Here is a 16,799-nt window from a genome sequence, read left to right as displayed (position 1 = left end):
GGCTTCAGTCTCGAATAACTTATCTGGATGGAAGCCTGGAAAATCAGTCTATTTATGTCTTGGCACCATGACCCAGGTATCACATATGCCATGCATGTGTTTCCCCGTCCACTTTTATACCTCCGAGTATCTATTTTCACTGGATGAAAGAGGATCTACATGGAGAACCAGACTCCCCATTCCTTAGACTTTTTCTTTTTGCTTAAGTTTTTTTGAACCAACGATGTGAGGCTCCGGTCCAGGTAAGATGGGCTAGTTTGGATTTTTTAAGAAATCGTCTCGGATGTATACTTTTTTTGAAGTCTGTGAATGCTTCTGAACCTCAACATTTTTAACGGCTTTTAATCACACACTCTTACAGTTACTTCTCGACAGAGAAAAAGTTTCTAAAGAAATGCCTGTTGGCATTTGACATCTGAAAGGAATTTGCAGTTGGTCTCAGTCGTAAGGAAAACAGCACCTACTCAAATGCCTTCCTCCCGCTCTCACTGCAAAGTGAAATGTTCTAAGAAAGATCTAATTGTCTCTTTTCCTGGGTTAGACCACGTTAGTAAAGTACTGAATTTTCAAGACGAAGGCTTATGGCTGATATTATCAAGGTTGAAAAAAATTCACCTACCTAATTACTTGGCTTGAGAAAAGCAGGTCAAACAGTCCAAACAGTGACTAGTGAGGTTTGGTCCTGGGTCAATGGGCAAGAATTGCCACAAATTGGATAGGAAGGTGCTGGCCAGCAGGGGGGCTTGCGCAACACCCCCCACCCCCACCCCCACCCCGGGGACCTGCTGGTGAGTGGGAGCTGATCAGCAGGGTCTAGATGGCAGAGGGAAGCCAGAACTGGGCAAGAGGGGGGTGATGGGAGGTCAGGAGCACGGGGGAAGCACCACAGGAGCACCTGCAAGGGCAATCATCTTCTGGAAGGAGCTACTCCCATCTGCACGTTTCCTAGTGAATTCCAGCCGGAAGGACTGACAAGCCGAGCTGGACGGTGACAAGAAATTCATCCCATTTGTCTGAAATTCGCACCTGAGCACGATGGTCATTTTGATGATCTTGGTTTAAGCTAAGAAACGTTACTGAAAAATATACCGTGACTGTCTCCCATCTGTTGTACAACCGTTATTACATATACCGTAAGGGCACCTCTGTCCTTGAGCTGCCTTGACATCCGCCAAGTGCTCTCTGTACACGAATCCTCACACCAACCATCAGATGACGTGCTCGCATTGTCTTTGTCTTTCATATAAACTGAGGCTCAGGTGGGGTTAGATCTCTGACCTACTGCACAGAGTACTCTCGGTATTTTAGGAAAATTTTAGGTACATTTTTAGTACCCACTTACAACTTATTTTGTAACCTGGGATTCCAGGAGTCTGGATTTATGCTATGACATGATTTTCTTATAGGAGCCAATATTTTTAAATGCCTAATTAAAAAAAAAAGTGCTAGGCTTCTGCTGGGAAATATCTCAGGGATAATCAGATGAAGCCGTGGGAGGCAGGATCCCCCTGCTTGTAGCGTGTAGCGTCCCAGTCACCCTCGTCGCCTCTTCACCCTGTGACTCCCTCTTGGGATCGTCTCGTGGATTCCTCATCACCGTTCCTCATCGTCTATGCCTTTGCTCCCACTATTCCCGACATGCTCCATACCAATGGGAATCCCACATCTAAGGCCAAATTTCAAAATCTCTATCCCACACAAAACCCTTCCCATAACCCCAACCTATGATGGTCTTACCTGTTCTTTGCAATCTTACATCCCTCTAGTCTTCTGACCCTGTTATCCAGCACTTTTTAGAAAAAAAGATTTTATTTATTTATTCCTGAGAGACACAGAGAGAGAGGCAGAGACACAGGCAGAGGAAGAAGCAGGCTCCCTGCAGGGAGCCCGATGCGGGACTCGATCCCGGGACCTGAGATCACGCCCTAAGCAAAGGCAGATGCTGAACCACTGAGCCCCCCAGGGCCCCTAACAGGACTAGTTTAATTTCAGATCCATTTCTAAAGTGAGAGAGCAATGGTCCCAAGGGTTTTCAGGGACAAAGGTGAGGCAGAAAGCAACCGAAGAGATGACATAGTGTGAATCACACGACAGTGGTGGCGCTGGCCCCACAGGCTGAGCCTCCAACCTCACCCCATCCCTTCCCACTTGAGCCCGGCGGTCGCCCCTCTCTGTGGTGGCGCCCCACGGTCTGAATGAGCGCTCCTGCCCACGACTGCTGTGCCCTTGGGACAGCTCCAGCTCGCCCTGGACAACTGTGACATTTTCGTGGTGGGTGAGGCTACTCCTCTGTAGAGTGCATCTGTTGGGAATGCAATTTTTGGAAGAAAGACACCATTTAAAGAGAACACTATTCCTTTGACTCCCCACTCTGTGGGGCCAATGAATTAGAAAATGGAACCGAGTCCAAGCTGGTATCAGGCCCCAGGAGGCCCCTGTTTCAAGCTGGTCGCCATACCCTGCCCTGACCAGTCAGGCCCACCGCTTCCCCAGGGATACACCGGCTGTCACGCAGTGAGAAGTGCTTTTCTTGGCGTGCGGTGGAGGAAGTAAAATGGGGAGTAGGTTTACTAGAGAAGAGAGTCCTTTAAAATGATGCTGGAGATAACACATTGGGAATGGAAAACTTCTGGAGTCACGGACTGTGAGTATGGAGACGTTATAATGACGCGCTGACATTTCGTTGTCTAGCAGGCACACGCGGAGCCACCTCCCCAGGAAATACTGCCACGGCCCTGCATCAGTTGACCAAGGGCATTGAGGCCCAGAGGCAGTGCAATGAATGCTTCCTCTTCGAAACCACCAGGGCTTCTTGAGCCAGAAATTACTCCGAACCAGACACTCCTTCCTTCCCTCCTTCCTCCTTCCCTCCCTCCCTCCCTTCCTTTTCTCTTTTCTTTCTTTCTTCCTTCCTTCCTTTCTTTTTCTTTTTTTTTTTTTTTAAGATTTTCTTTATTCATGGGACATACACAGAGAGGCATAGACACAGGCAGAGGGAGAAGCAGGCTCCATGCAGGGAGCCCAATGTGGGACCCGATCCTGGGTCTCCAGGATCAGGCCCTGGGCTGAAGGCAGACGCTCAACCGCTGAACCACCCAGGTGCCCCTTTCTTCTTCCTTCTTCCTTCTTCCTCTTCCTCTTTCTCTTCCTCTTCCTCTTCTTCTTTTTCTTCTTTCCTCCTCCTCCTCCTCCTCCTTCTTCTTCTTCTTCTTCTTCTTCTTCTTCTTCTTCTTCTTCTTCTTCTTCTTCTTCTTCTTCTTCTTCTCTCCTCCTCCTCCTCCTCCTCCTCCTCCTCCTCCTCCTCCTCCTCCTTTCTTCTTCTTTAAAAGAGGTCTTTATTTTAGAGAGAGAGCACACATGGGAGGGGCAGAGGGAGCGGGAGAGAGAACCCCCACAGACTCCGCACCGAGTGCAGACCCAGACACGGGGCTCCATCCCACGACCCTGAGATCGGGACCTGAGCCAAAAACCAGGAGCCGGATGCTTGACCGACTGCCCCACTGGGCGCCCCTAAACTACGCAGTTTTTTCAAGTAAGGGGCGTATACAGGAAGAGCCTCCCAGGCTTTTCCATGAGTTTGGACCCACACCTTGACCCCACCTGGATCAGTGGCTCAGGGGAAGGAAGCCCAGCAGGACACCTTCGGATCAGAGCTCTCCTGGTTATACTGTATGAATTTCTGAAGTAACCTGATTCCTTTCAGATCATCTGATTTTGCTCCTCCTCAAACAAGACACTTCGGGGGACAATGCAACAAGTGTGAAATATTTTGGTCCCTCTTTGCTTTGACCTCAGGGTGCTTAACGACTTTTAAAGTGGAAAATGCCTGCCCCTAAAAAGAGAAGACGTTGCTTTTTGGAGAATTTTGCTCCCTGTAAAAATAAAAGAATTACTAATCATCAAGAATGAGTATATTTTTTAAAGGGAGGCTATGCTTCTCTACAAACCAACAAACCCCTTGCTCTTTTTTAGGAGTCTTCTGCTTAATGCCACAGAAAAAGCTGTTTTTTCCCCTAAAGGGTTAAAGACTTAGAGCAAGTTTGGGCTTCATACCGTAATCTCGTCTCTTTAACTTCTGTTGGGAATAAAATCTATTCATCCAAGGGCAGGGTTTCCCCCAAACTCAAACAACAAAATGGTCAGAGGGCAGAACTGGTTAAGAGGTAGAAAGCAGACATGTGCCCGATAGCAGAGCCCTCAGGGTTTGTTCTCATACTCAGTCGGCTGTGCCCGAGTCAGCCCTGTGTCCCTCTATTACATGGCAGGTGTCACGGGACAAGCATGGGACCAAAACATTGCTTTTTCCAAGGAGAATGAGAAAGAGCTGTGCTGGATAGTATGTGCAAAGGGCCTGTGGCCTGACAGAGTCATCAAACCGAGTCATGGAAAGTCCTTATGGAGGGAACTGAAGAAATGCATATCAATAACTGTGGCAAAAGACAAATAAGAACAGAATTCCTGAGTGTCCCAGAAGAGCAATCCTACCACTGTGATATCAAGTTAATTACAGGTACTTCTAATTTAAAATTAAGAGCGTGTGTTGACTCTACCAGTGAAGTTCCCACGCTAGCAGTGAAACTCAACATTTCGTCTTAGGATAATTTGTTAAGAATTCTTCAGAGATGATAACATTTATGCAAATGAAAAGTGAGATTAAATTCCACAATGAGAGACTCAGCATATGCGTGGATCTCAAAACTTTGCTTCTGGAGGCCAGTGAATATGTTACCATGGTGAGGAAATTATTTAGGTTTATTCCAGTTTGAAACTCCTCCACAGGACTTGGGCACCATGGGGAAGACCTACGTCCTCCAGCTCCTCTGAGAAAACACATTTTATTCTTCAAAAGACAAACCCCAGAATGAAACCCGGCCATTATCTTACACCGTCTACAAATAAATCCAAAATGGATCAACATATTAACTGTGATACCTAAAACCATAAAATACTTAGAGGAAATCATAGGTTCTTTGACGTTTGTCTCAGTAGTATTCGTTTGGACCAGTCTCCTCAGGCTGGGCTAACAGAAGCTAACCCTGGAAAAACTGGATTATATCAAACTAAAAAGCTCCTGCATGGCCCCGGAAACCATCAACAAAATGAAATGGCAACCTATGGAATGGAAGATGTTTGTAAGTCACTCGTCCGATAACGGGATTAACACCCGAAATATGTAAAGAAGTTACACCTCTTGATATCAAAAAACAAAGTGATTAAAAAAAAAGGCAGAGGACTTGAGTTGTTTTTCCAAAGACAACACCCAGATGGCCAAGAGGCACACGGGAAGATGCTCCACGTCGCTCGTCCTCAAGAAGATGCAAATCAAAACCACGACCAAAAAAAAAAAAAAAAAACCCAAAAAACAAAAAAACCACAACGAGATACCATCTCACTCCTGTCCCGTTGGCTACACCAAGAAGACAAAGAATAAGAGTTGGCAAGGAGGCAGAGAAAAGGGAACCTTGTACACTCTTGGGGGAAATGCAAACGGTGCAGCCACTGTGGGAAACGGTGTGGAGGTTCCTCAAAGAATTAAAAATAGATAAATAAGCTCCTGGTTATACAGCAGGTCACGGGGAGACAGCGTACAGATAGGGACTACAGTCCGTAATATTGTGACGACTTTGTACGGCGATGGTGGTACCCGGACTCACTGCGGGGACCGCTCGCAATGTGGAAGGCTATCCGATCGCTCTGACGTTCCCTTGAAATGAAGAGGATATGGTACGCCAATTACACTGCGCTTAAATGAGGGTAAGAGATAGGAGGATATCTCCGGAGATCAGAAAAATAAGGTCCAGCCCACTGGGGAGTTTAGCTCGCTGGGTCTTCTGACTCAGCCTCAGAAGACAAGTTTCCCTCTGGGTCGGACCTTTCCAGGCTCTGGGGCATAAAACTGTGAAGGTCTCCCCCATCTTCTGCGATCCCGACCCAAACTCCAGCGACGAAGACTGCAGAAATCAGCGTCTGGTGAGAATGAACAAGACTGTGCAGAGTCCAGCCTGCGTCCTAAGACCTGGGTGGGCTGTGTCCGTGGTCGAGAAAGTTTGGGTCTGAGCCACAAAACCAGCAGGACCCGTCCTGAGAGCCCCTGGAAAGCGTGCTCTTCCTGACTGTATTTTACATTCTGAACCAGCAAATATAATAGGATTTTGAGTTTTCTCTTCTGCTGTTCTTGAACCACCCTACGTTTTTCAGCTTGGCCACTCAATAGTTGGGTCCAGTTGCTCTGAATTTAAGGGGCTAAACTAATAAAAAATTTTATTGCTTTTAATCTTGTTTTTTTTTTTTTATCTTTCTGGATTTATCATTTATTTATTTATTTAGCTAATAAGGTAGATACCCTTTCATACATTTGTCAAGGATGGAAAGCCAGGTCCTTAGGGCACCAGTCATTTTCACACGTATTCACAAGTCTGATGGGGAACAAAGAGGGAGGGAAAAGGTCCTTTAGAGATGGATTTATTTTTCTGTAACACTAGATAACCAAGAATGTGAAGACAAGGAAAGGTCTCTGTTATTCATAAGCTATAATACAACTTCTGTAACACCCCACGGTTCGGGTTGAATTGTGTCTCCCCACAGCACCCCAAATTCACGTGTTGAAGTCCTACCTCCTCGCACTCCTGGGAAGGCGAGGCCTTCCTGGGAGGTAACCTCATTGCAGATATAACGAGTCACGTTAGGTGTGGTCCTAACCCCGACCTCTAGGACTGGAGCAGAGTGGGTCCCTCATCCAGGATAACGCGTGTCCTTACAGAAAGGGGAGGCTTGGGCATGGGCAGGGAACGGGTAGGATTGCGGGTGAAGATGAAGGCAGAGAGCAGGGCGGCGCTTCTACAAGCCAACGACAGCCAGAGATGGGCTAGCAAACCCCCGAAACCAGCAGGGCAGCACCGAGCAGAGTCTCCCTCGCAGCCCACGGAAGGGGCCATCCCGCAAGACACTCACTTTGGGCTCCCGGCCAGCACGACTATGACACAGGTCGTTTCTGATTCCTAACCCACTCAAGTTATGGCACTTTGCTACGGCAGCCTCAGCAAGATGACATACCCACGCGGAGGGAAGAAACGGTGGCTATTCAAGACTGACTTATTTTTAAAAGTAGACTCTTTCACCACGGAATCACCCCAAAAAAAGGAAAAGAAAAGTTCGTTCTTACTCTCAGTTCTTGGGGAACGGAACTGGGCTTCTTTATGTTGATCTCAATGCTATTGTTGTCCTGTTTGAGCTCCACTGGGGACCCGTGCACTCTGGCCACAGCTTCAAACATCTGGGGTTTGGTTAATGAGGGAGCAGGTGCCACTGTGGGACATTCTCTCTCCTTCTCCTTGTCACCGTGAACTGCTTCTCCATTCATGCTGACTTTCCCATCTACCTGTAAGACACACAATGCACAAAAACCATGCTATTTCCCAATGAGATAACACATTTAGGGTCATTGGAAGACATTATCATTTATTAATCATAGTCCAGCAAAGATATGAGGTATTTCATATGCCCCCATCCGTTCTGGAAATCAGGGCTCCCATAAATGACCTTTCTGATGGCCGCTTTAAAGGGTCATAAATCCCCAAATGAATGAGACCATATGACTGGGTGACGGGCACTGAGGGGGGCACTTGATGGGATAAGCACTGGGTGTTATGCTATATGTTGGCAAATTGAACTCCAATAAAAAAATTAAAAAATAAATTAAAAAAATAAATATTTAGGCTTTGAAGGAAAAAAAAATAAAAGGTCATAAATCTCAGGCCACTTCACTTTGGATTAAATTTCATGCTCACCTTACTTGGGGTGGGCTCTTATTTTAAAACATAGACTCTGAAATGAATAATACACTACGTTAATTAGCACACCATGATAATTGATTTCAAATAAAATAAAATATAATATATAAAAATATATTTATAAAAATATATAAATATATAAAAATATATAAATATAAAAAATACAAAAAAAATTAAGTGTAGAAAAAAATCAAGGAATCTTAAGTACAGATGCACATCACCTACTTGGATTGCACTACTTCTCCATTTAAATTCTGAATGCTATTCCACGACTTTGAGATTTTTTTTTCTATGAATGAGGTGGAACCCGCATCAGATCAGGAATCTTTTACGGGTTACCCTGCGGTAAGGGGGCAACGGGTACATTTTCACAAGCTAACACGGAGGGCCCCTGGCCCGATGCTACGCTATATCAAAGCCCTATTTCCAGGTAATTTTACAATCCCGATTTTTTCAAGAACGGAAGGCCATACACATTAAAATATCTTTGTTTTGCACCCATGTCTAGGGAAGGTGGGAAAGGCAAGAAAGGAGGAGTCGAGAGGGGGGTCAGCTAGGTCTGGCTTATTGAAAGGCACCCAGAACGCCCCTCTTGGGGTCCGAGGCGAGTACGCAGCGGTCACGCGAGGAGCTCTGCAGTCGGCCCCCCTCGGGTCCCAAACCACATGATCTTCAGGTGTCTCCCTCTGCATGCTCGGGCTCCCCACCCAGCAATTCCCTAACACCTGCATCTCCCGGAGAGCACCGTGGAGGGGATCTCACGGACTGACTCACGTACAGAGTTTACAACGGTGTCAGGCACATTCTGTGCGTGTAAACATTAGCTATTATAATTACGAGGCGCCCTAAGATCCTCCACAAGGAATCCAGGGAAGGCCAGGTGTTAGGTGTCACTCATTCACCGTGAGCCAGTGGCTCACGTAATCTGTTGCCTGTGATGTGTAAGAAAGAAACTTAAATCACAGCTGAGCTCCCCCCCATAAATACAGCTGAAAAAGGACTTTTGCAGAAACGCTATTTACTTGTATTCTGTGTGGTGCACTAGAGGTTGTTTTTTATTTTATTTATTTATTTATTTATTTATTTATTTATTTATTTATTTATTTATTTTTGTATTTTGCTTTATTTTTAAAAAATGCTGATACCAAGCTACTAAGAGGATTTCACAACCTGGCGACAGGTAGCAACTGTCACTGTGATAAACGCTGCCTTTAACTCCTCACTTGATCATCCTTTACCCTTAATTGTATCGTCCTGGGAACCTGAGCCCATACTGTCTGTCCCCGCCGCCCCCTGCCCTCCCCACAGGAACACGCACATCCCCCTTAGCTTCTGAGCTGGCCTTACCCTTTGCACGTGGCCATGGCTGGTCAATGGCGGGCTGCGTATGGGGCAATAGCCCCCAACGCCAGTGACGCGTCCACGGCTCGTGGGTGGTCAAGAGCAAACCCCAGCTCTAAAAAGATCTCAGCTGAAGCTCTGCTCCCCCCACCCCACGCGTGTTCCTCCTGAGGCCCTCTTAAGCAGACTTGCCACAACAGTGGGAGGCAAGGTTTCCTCAGGGTCAAAGTCCTGCCTTCAAGTCATCTATCCTGGTTCTTCAGTTTACATGACCACCTTGTACTACTCACATAGAGGACGGGAAGTGGACAGCTGGCTTATCCCAGCAGATGCTGGGGTACCAAGTCAAGTAAAGGTATTCCCGTCCCCGCGCTGGGCCACCTCCGCATCACATGTTCCTTTGTAAACCATCACGGACCACGCTGGGTCATGAGCCCGAGACGGAGAGCTGCCGCAGCATAGGTGGGACGTGAGCGCGACGGGGCCACGCTCGTCCCTGTGTGAGCGTGCATGATGAGCAGCTCAGCTTCTCAGGGGGAAAATCCATGTATTTATTCACTAAGAACTTCCTGAGCGCCCACTACGTGCCGGGCACCTAGGCCAGGCTCCCGGGACAGAGCTGGGAAGACACAGCCCCAGCCCTGCAAGGGACCCACATCTTGACTCGGCCCAGACGGTACATCCAGGACACCCTCCTTCTGTTCCATCAAAGCCTAAGGCAAGGATGGTTAAGATCCATCCCGAGTCAGTTAAGCCAGGTTTGGTTCCCTCTGAAATTCAACGGGAAGATCCGTGATGTCACATCATCAACGAGCAGTAGCCAAGCAGACTTTCCTTACAGCCACGTGCCCGTGTCTCCTGCTCATGAATCCCGCCTCTGTGACCCATTAAGAACCCACGTGCTGTGCAGGGACAACGAAAACTAGTTTTTCTTTGTAGTCAAAAGAGTGTAAGCCAAAGAACGGCCTGCTTCCTCGTGATGTGAGGGAAAACACTGGAATCTGAGGAAGTGAGAAGATGCTTGGTTGACACAGGAGGTTCTTTGGTTCCGGGACATTACCTACTCATCGGCAGGAAACAACCTAGTTTTTTTCCCCTTAAAAAAAAATATATTTTTCGAAACCCGTCTCATCTTAGAATCAAGGACATCCCGCATTCCTATGGGCTCCTTGTGTCGTTCCTTCTGTGCGACTCTAGCATCTTTTCGGACATGATGCCAAATCCTTTAAAAAAGAAGGGGTGGCTGCATATGCCTCTATCTAAACCAAAGGCAATTACGATTTTGTTTTGGGGGAGTTTGCTAGACCTCCACATGGCCGGAGAGCCCCAGGGTTTTACTAAATCAAGGGTAGAGAGACCAGTTATATGGGACTGGAACTAAACCCTGCTCCTATTTGGAGACTTTAACCAAATCCCCCGAGACCCAACCTTCACAATGGGGAACGCTAAACCATTCTGCTTTTGCTTGATAAAAAATAATTGCATCTTCTTGGGGGCAAGATGCTTCTTTTTGTGGATCGATTACCTGGGATTCTTAGGGAGTGCGTCCTACCTTAAAGGTCTTCAGAACGTCTTGAGAGTTTTTGGGCTGGGAGTAAGGCTTGGGTGTCAGCATAGGCACTGCTTTGGGAGGGACAGTCTTGCTTGGAGACCCGCCGCCTGCTGACACGCCGGTATCCAGAACGCTGGTCCGGGCGATGGTGGTCTCCACGGTGGCAGTGAATTTGGGTGGAGGCAGTGACTGTCGCCGCAGGTACTTCATGGGGTTAGGGTCGTTCAGGAAGGGGGTTAAGTTTGGCTCCGTTGAATGGCTTCTTTCCAGAATTTTTGGCATCTCCAAGCGTTCGAGGACAGCCTCGCTGATGGTGAACCTCTCGATGTACTGCTGAAGGATCCCCTCTGCCTCCTCCTGGGACCGCGCGTTCTTATAGGCCTCATGCAGCTCCCTCTCTCTCCGCTCCCTACAGGATGGACACGGCAGGGGAAGCAACGACACAGTCAACAGTCATAAAATCACAAAGACCTTGGTAGGAGCCAAGGCTGAGCTGAAAGGGGGGACACCCCGGGCCACGTGGGTGTCCAAGCCTTCGCGATAACCACCGTCTTAGAACGAAGCACATCTCGATACTACTGCACGTTTAAAACAACAGAAATGACTCACTTTTCTTGAACGATTTCTCTGTAGGTTTTGATGCTTTTCCTTCGTTCACTCGTCCCATCCTCTCCAGCCAGTAACTTCTCCATTTTCTTCCTCTCTTCCTCTTTCTTGATTAAGTCCTGGGAAGCACTTCTTCTACGGCTCTTCCAACGAGCCAGGTCCTGGGGGCGTGGGGGGGGGGTCGGGGAGACATGAGATGCTGCTACAGATGCGCAGGCGAGCCTGGGTCCCCCTTCGTGGGCCCAGCGCTTGGCGAGCCGCCCCCACTCAACCCAGCGGAAGTCTGGTGGGAACAGGGACGTCTCGAAGGCAGGAGACATCTGGATGGAGCCCATTCCCCGGGCCACGGCAGCGCGTCTGTGTAACCATGGTAATATGAGCTAGCATCATAGCTCACTCATAGCCAGCTGCCGGGGTTTAGGGTGCTGCCTCCCGGGGCCCCTGGGAAACCTCATTTCTTCCCATCTATGGCCCGCCGTTGCGGCTGCGCTCGCTGACGACGGAGTGGTTGGGATCGGGCACAGACCCCGCAGAAGGCAGAGGTCATTGTTCCTGTGGGGTCGGGTGGGTGGGGGTGCAGCCGAGTGGGCCCTCCCTGCTTTGGGATCTCGGCACGTTTAACAGCCTATCTGTGCCTCGATTCCCCGATGTCTAAGGTGAGGGTGGCAGTGACGTGGACTCCTGCCAGCCTGCCCGGGGTCACAAGGTGGGGTGCCCACGGGGTGCCAGCCCTACCATTGGTGTTACAGGCTTTAGCTCTTGGACGGTAGGGTCCCCACGGGCTGCTCGGGGGCTCTGTGAGGACCGCGAAGGGCCACGCCTGGTTCGGTCACCGTCCTGGCCCTCCCTGCCCTGGCCCTGGGTCCCGGCACTCTGGCTACGACAGGGCCACTCAGCCCGCAGGACCCCCACCCCCCGTGCAGGCGCAGCCCGGCCTGCAGCCCGCGGTACTCACGTCCTGCCACTTGTCGTCCTCCTCGCGCAGCTGGCTATTTATGAGCTGCAGCTGCTCCTGGCGGGCCCTGCTGTGTGGCTGCACCGCGGCCTCCTCCTCACACCGCATGTCCAGCAGGCTGGAGCTCCTGGGGGGCACGGGGGGCAGCCATGGGCCGGGTCCTGCTGCTCGGCACGCTCCGCCCCAGGGGGACCCCCACCCCCTCCCGCAGCCACTCGGCCTGCAGGGCGGCCGCAGCCAGTGACGCGGCCCATGGAACTGAGGGTGCAGGTGCCGGGATGTGTTTGGAAGAGCAGGGAAGGTACTGGGGAGCTCCGGGCTTTTCTCATTGGCAAATGTGTCAGAAAGCGGAGTGAAGACAGAAGGTGCAGGTGGGAGGCTGTGGGCAAGGAGGCTGGCATTCTGCAAAACAGAACTTGCACCCAGGTGGGCGCTCGTGCGTCAAGAGCTGCCTTACATGCTCTGCACACTAACTCAGGCGACCTCTGCACCCTCCAGGCATCACCCGGCCTCCAGGCTCATGCGCCCAGCTGCGTCTTCTGAGCTGCGGCTGCATCCAGCCCTAGGCTTGACTGACTCATAGATCTGATGTGGTTATTTCTGGTTCCTGTAAGAATGTCTACACTGGTAGTGCAGTTGATAGCGCCTTGCAATCAACGATATAAGGTGTTTTATTGTAAAGACGCAGGAGTAAAACATAGAAACCAGCGTATCCTAATAGTCTCAAGAGCATTTTACCTTTCTTTGGCTTCTAAATTTACTCTTTGGGAGGGCGAGCAATTTTTTAGACCCTTAGGCTACACGTATTACTGATAATATTCTGTAGGAGCGCATTACACGTTGGGCAAGACCACAGGGACTATTCCATGGTGCTCACGCGGCCTTTGTTACGGCAAAAGCTGAAGCAGCAAGATGAAAACAGAAATACAAACCAAAGCAAAATCCTCCCCCTCCTTCCTTCCCTCCCTCTTTTTTTTTTTTTTTTTTTTCTTCTTCTCTCAAAGAAATGAGTTCTGGGACCAAGTGGGTCACATGGTCCAAAATCAAAAAAATGCAGGTCCGCTGTTAAACTCCAAGAATGCAAGATGGAGTCCATTTTCGAAGCCAGCTTAATGCAAAAAAAAAAAAAAAAAAAAGAAAAGCCATGCGCTTAGACAACGATTAATTCTAGACATCAGGGTGACGTGCAAAATAGTCGTTCCCACGGCCAGACGATGAGCAGCAGCAGCAGCAGCAGCAGTGCTGGATGCCGGTGGGTCCTTAGCGCCCAGCTCTCTAGGAGGGGAAGACCCACGCTCAGGGCAGTGGCCGCCCACCTTCATGGCGGTGCGTCCAGGTTCAATCCGTTGGGGGGCCTCCCCCTTCTGTCTACACATTGGATTATTTAAGTCTGACCTAAGAGAGCCAGCACAGGAGACTGTGCTTGTAACCGGTCTTCCCCAAGAGCATTCTGATACCTTGACTGCATAGACTGCATGGAAGGACTTTTACCTGCGGCTTCTATGGCACAGATGGGACAAGCCAGCACGTGAAGCCGCCTCTGCACGCTCCGTAGGTAGTGCTGCCCACGGCCGCCAAGCCTTCCAGAAGGATAAAGCGCAGCCCTCCAAGGGGCAAGGGGCTGCGGCTTTTCATTTATTTTTTACTATTTATTAATGTCGTTTAAGAAGGTTTGGGGAGTTTGCGGAGGTAGGTAGAAAAGTCTAACCTTGTTGGTTTTTGGTTTTTTTTTTTTCAACATCGTGCATGAAAACTCACTTAAGTAGGCTTTCTGGAGGGAGACTGACATTCATCACATTCCTGGAGCTGGGTCTCCCTCTGGAACCCCAGGGAAAAAATGGTCTTGTCCAAGATTTGGGATTTGGTTTGGTCACTCGGAAGAGGACAGGAGCAAGGCCCTGGGAAGTGCACTCTTCTGCCCTGGGTTCCTGTCTCCGCCCCACCGTGAAGTTGTAACCGCAGCCCAAGTGTGGGCGGAATAAAAAGAGAAAATCTCGTTTGCCCTCCCAGATACCAGGAAGGACTATTTTCCCTGATAGGGGTTTTTCTGTTTTGTTCTGGGTTAAGAAATACCAGCAAACTGGCCAAAAAAAAAAAAAAAAAAGGAACTAAGCAAGTGGAGAATTGATAATACTAGCTAGAACATGGGCCGAGTCACCATCAGGGAAAATCAGAGGTGGGACTCAGCCTCCAGCGCGAAGGGGCACGTGTCTGGGGGCAGGTGGCGGCCGTGGAGGAGCCCAGGTTGCAGGATGTTGATGTGACTTGCATGGAGCATCTGCTCTGAGCCTGTGCCACGTGCTGCTGGGACAGGGTCCCCGGGGCGGGGGGGGGGGGGCGCACAGGCTCGAGGGGTGTGCACCTGAAGGGCAGGACAAGGGGGCGAAACTAGATGCACGGGCACGCCCAGGAGGTGGAAACCTCTGCCCCCCACCCCCACCCCCACCCCGACCTGCGTTTTCCTTAAAGGGCACATCTTTGTTCGACTGGGGCTGTCCTGAGAACATGCCGCTCCTGAGTAGAGAGCCCGGCCAGTCGTGGCCCCCGAAAGGTCTCCGAAGCTGGAGAGAGTGGGGAATGAACTGGGCCACTAACGCTTCTACTTGAGAAACAATCTCCCGACACGACCTTGCACTCTGCACCCCTCGCGGTTTCGGGGAGACGTGTCCGCTCCCGAGAGGCACCCGCGGGCCCCTGGACACTCCAGGTAAGACCCCTGGACGGAAGCTCCGTTTCCTCTTGGCTGCGAGGCTGCTTTTTGTGAATTTGGAGCAGAGCGGGGAGACCCCCCGGCACCGCCTTAAGGAAAAACAAAACCCACAGACGTTTCCTGTGGGTGAGGTCTCGCGTTTAGGCGCAGCAAGACTCGGCCGCGGCCTCCTACCCCCAGCTCCCGGGATTTGCACCTCCATCGGGCTCTGCACTGGCGGACAGCAAGTCCAGCCCACCAGTGTGTTGGTGGCCGGCCTGTTCTGCCCGTGTCCCTCCCAGGGGGGCTCTGTTGCCACCACAGACCCTGCAAGCGAGAAGCAGGGCTCAACCCCGCAGACGCCTCGGCATCACACAGCCCGTCCAGCTCGGGGAGACCTCAGGGCTGTGACGTGACCGTCCTGCAAGCCAGGCCACCAGGCAGTCACTGGCCACACATGGGAACACGCCCTGGCACCTGAGGCGGACGCCTTAGCACGAGGAGCACGAAGCAAGCGGACACCTGAACGCCAATGGGGACGCGGTCCCGGGACAGCGAGCTGGGGGCCTAATCGCATTGCCGTGGGCGGCAGGCATTTCTGAGTCTTCACACCTTGACCCCTTGGTGCCGTCTGCATCTCAGGCCAGTGCTGCCGGTCGGACGGCCCGGGCCGCACCAGCACACACAGTGCTTCCCATGGGGTGGCCGGTGCGCCACTCCCTGGGAATTAGATATGAATTAAGTTTCTTAAAATACAAAAATTTACCCAGATCTGCGAAAACTAGGAATCTGCAAAGGGGACTTTTGCCTTAGAGGATTTCTGTTTCGGGATGCTCTGCAGATGGGCAACCCGTTTCTGAGACGGAGTCACTGCGGTCACGGGTGGGGAGGGCTGGCTTCTCACACTGAGATGTGAGGCAGAGGCAGGGAATGACCCTCCGAGAGCAGCAGAAGCTAAGGAGCCGGGAGCGGAAAGCCCACATCGTGTTGGACATCCTGACCCCTTGCTATGCCACAGAATTCGAACGCAACCCCAAGGGTCTGGTCTTGAGCATCCCACAGTTTACGTTACTCCAACCTGGGAGGAACTTGGGCTTCTGAAGCCATCATTAGTAGTTTAGGATTTATTTTCTTAGCTCAAAAAAAAAAAAAAAAAAAAAAACAAACCCAAGGCCATGAGAATGACTTGCTTCATTGTTAAGGCCAAGTCCTCACATATCAAGAATTAAGTGCAAAATGCAGAACGATTCTGTGGTTCACAAGGGGCACCAACAGCCGGGCCCTACAAGCAGCCCCGCCATGCCACGCCCATGGAAAGCAAATGTTAGGGTTTAAGCAGCAGCTGTGCCTCAGAGTCATGCTTGGGGCACCCTCGCGCCCGCGTCCCCGCAGGAGCCTACGTCCTGCGCTCTGCTCCGAGCGCTGCCGGGGCCGCGTGAGGCAGGCCAGCTGCTCGCTTCGCTGCTGCCTCCACGGCATTTCCATTAGTGGGGAGTCCCGCGGGCATGCAGCTTGGGCCAGTTATTATTACCAGGTTCCTACAAACGCAAGGCAACTTACTCTGCGTCATCAGACACAGGAGTCCTCGGCCCGTATCTACAAGACCAAATACAAAATTAGAGGAGGGGGCGAGACAGACGGTCAGCTCCAGAACCGGGCCGGCAGCAGACATCACCCACGACGTGTCTGCGGCCAGGCCGTCGCTGCCCATCACACTGGAAGAGAAGCGTCGTTAGCTGCTGAGACCGAGAGCGGAGTCCCAACATTTCTAAGGAATGCAAAACGTGTATTAAAACACCGAGAAGAAGTGAAAATAGGCCCCCGTGCTGCCCACAAAAAAAAAAAAAAAAAAAAAATCTGCTCAGT

At 50.4% G+C, this 16,799-nt stretch overlaps 1 protein-coding gene across 14 annotated transcripts in view; it reads right to left on the bottom strand.

Annotated features, from left to right (window-relative positions):
- LIMCH1 (LIM and calponin homology domains 1) overlaps positions 1-16,799 on the bottom strand; it is a 298,252-nt gene that overhangs the window by 42,873 nt on the left and 238,580 nt on the right. For 12 of the 14 annotated variants that reach the window (XM_038555938.1, XM_038555940.1, XM_038555951.1 and 9 more), the window contains 5 exons: positions 16,494-16,529; positions 12,245-12,371; positions 11,293-11,450; positions 10,684-11,092; positions 7,163-7,378 (listed from right to left, as the gene is read on the bottom strand). In XM_038555938.1, the coding sequence (XP_038411866.1) occupies positions 7,163-7,378; positions 10,684-11,092; positions 11,293-11,450; positions 12,245-12,371; positions 16,494-16,529 (946 nt within the window). The remainder of the gene's footprint in view (positions 1-7,162; positions 7,379-10,683; positions 11,093-11,292; positions 11,451-12,244; positions 12,372-16,493; positions 16,530-16,799) is intronic. The other 2 variants (XM_038555947.1, XM_038555949.1) reach the window with 1 other exon arrangement.

This window comes from Canis lupus, chromosome 13, assembly GCF_011100685.1.
Source record: "Canis lupus familiaris isolate Mischka breed German Shepherd chromosome 13, alternate assembly UU_Cfam_GSD_1.0, whole genome shotgun sequence".
NCBI lineage: Eukaryota > Metazoa > Chordata > Mammalia > Carnivora > Canidae > Canis > Canis lupus.
Note: the sequence above shows the minus strand (reverse complement) of the source record. Positions and strands in the feature narration are given on the sequence as shown.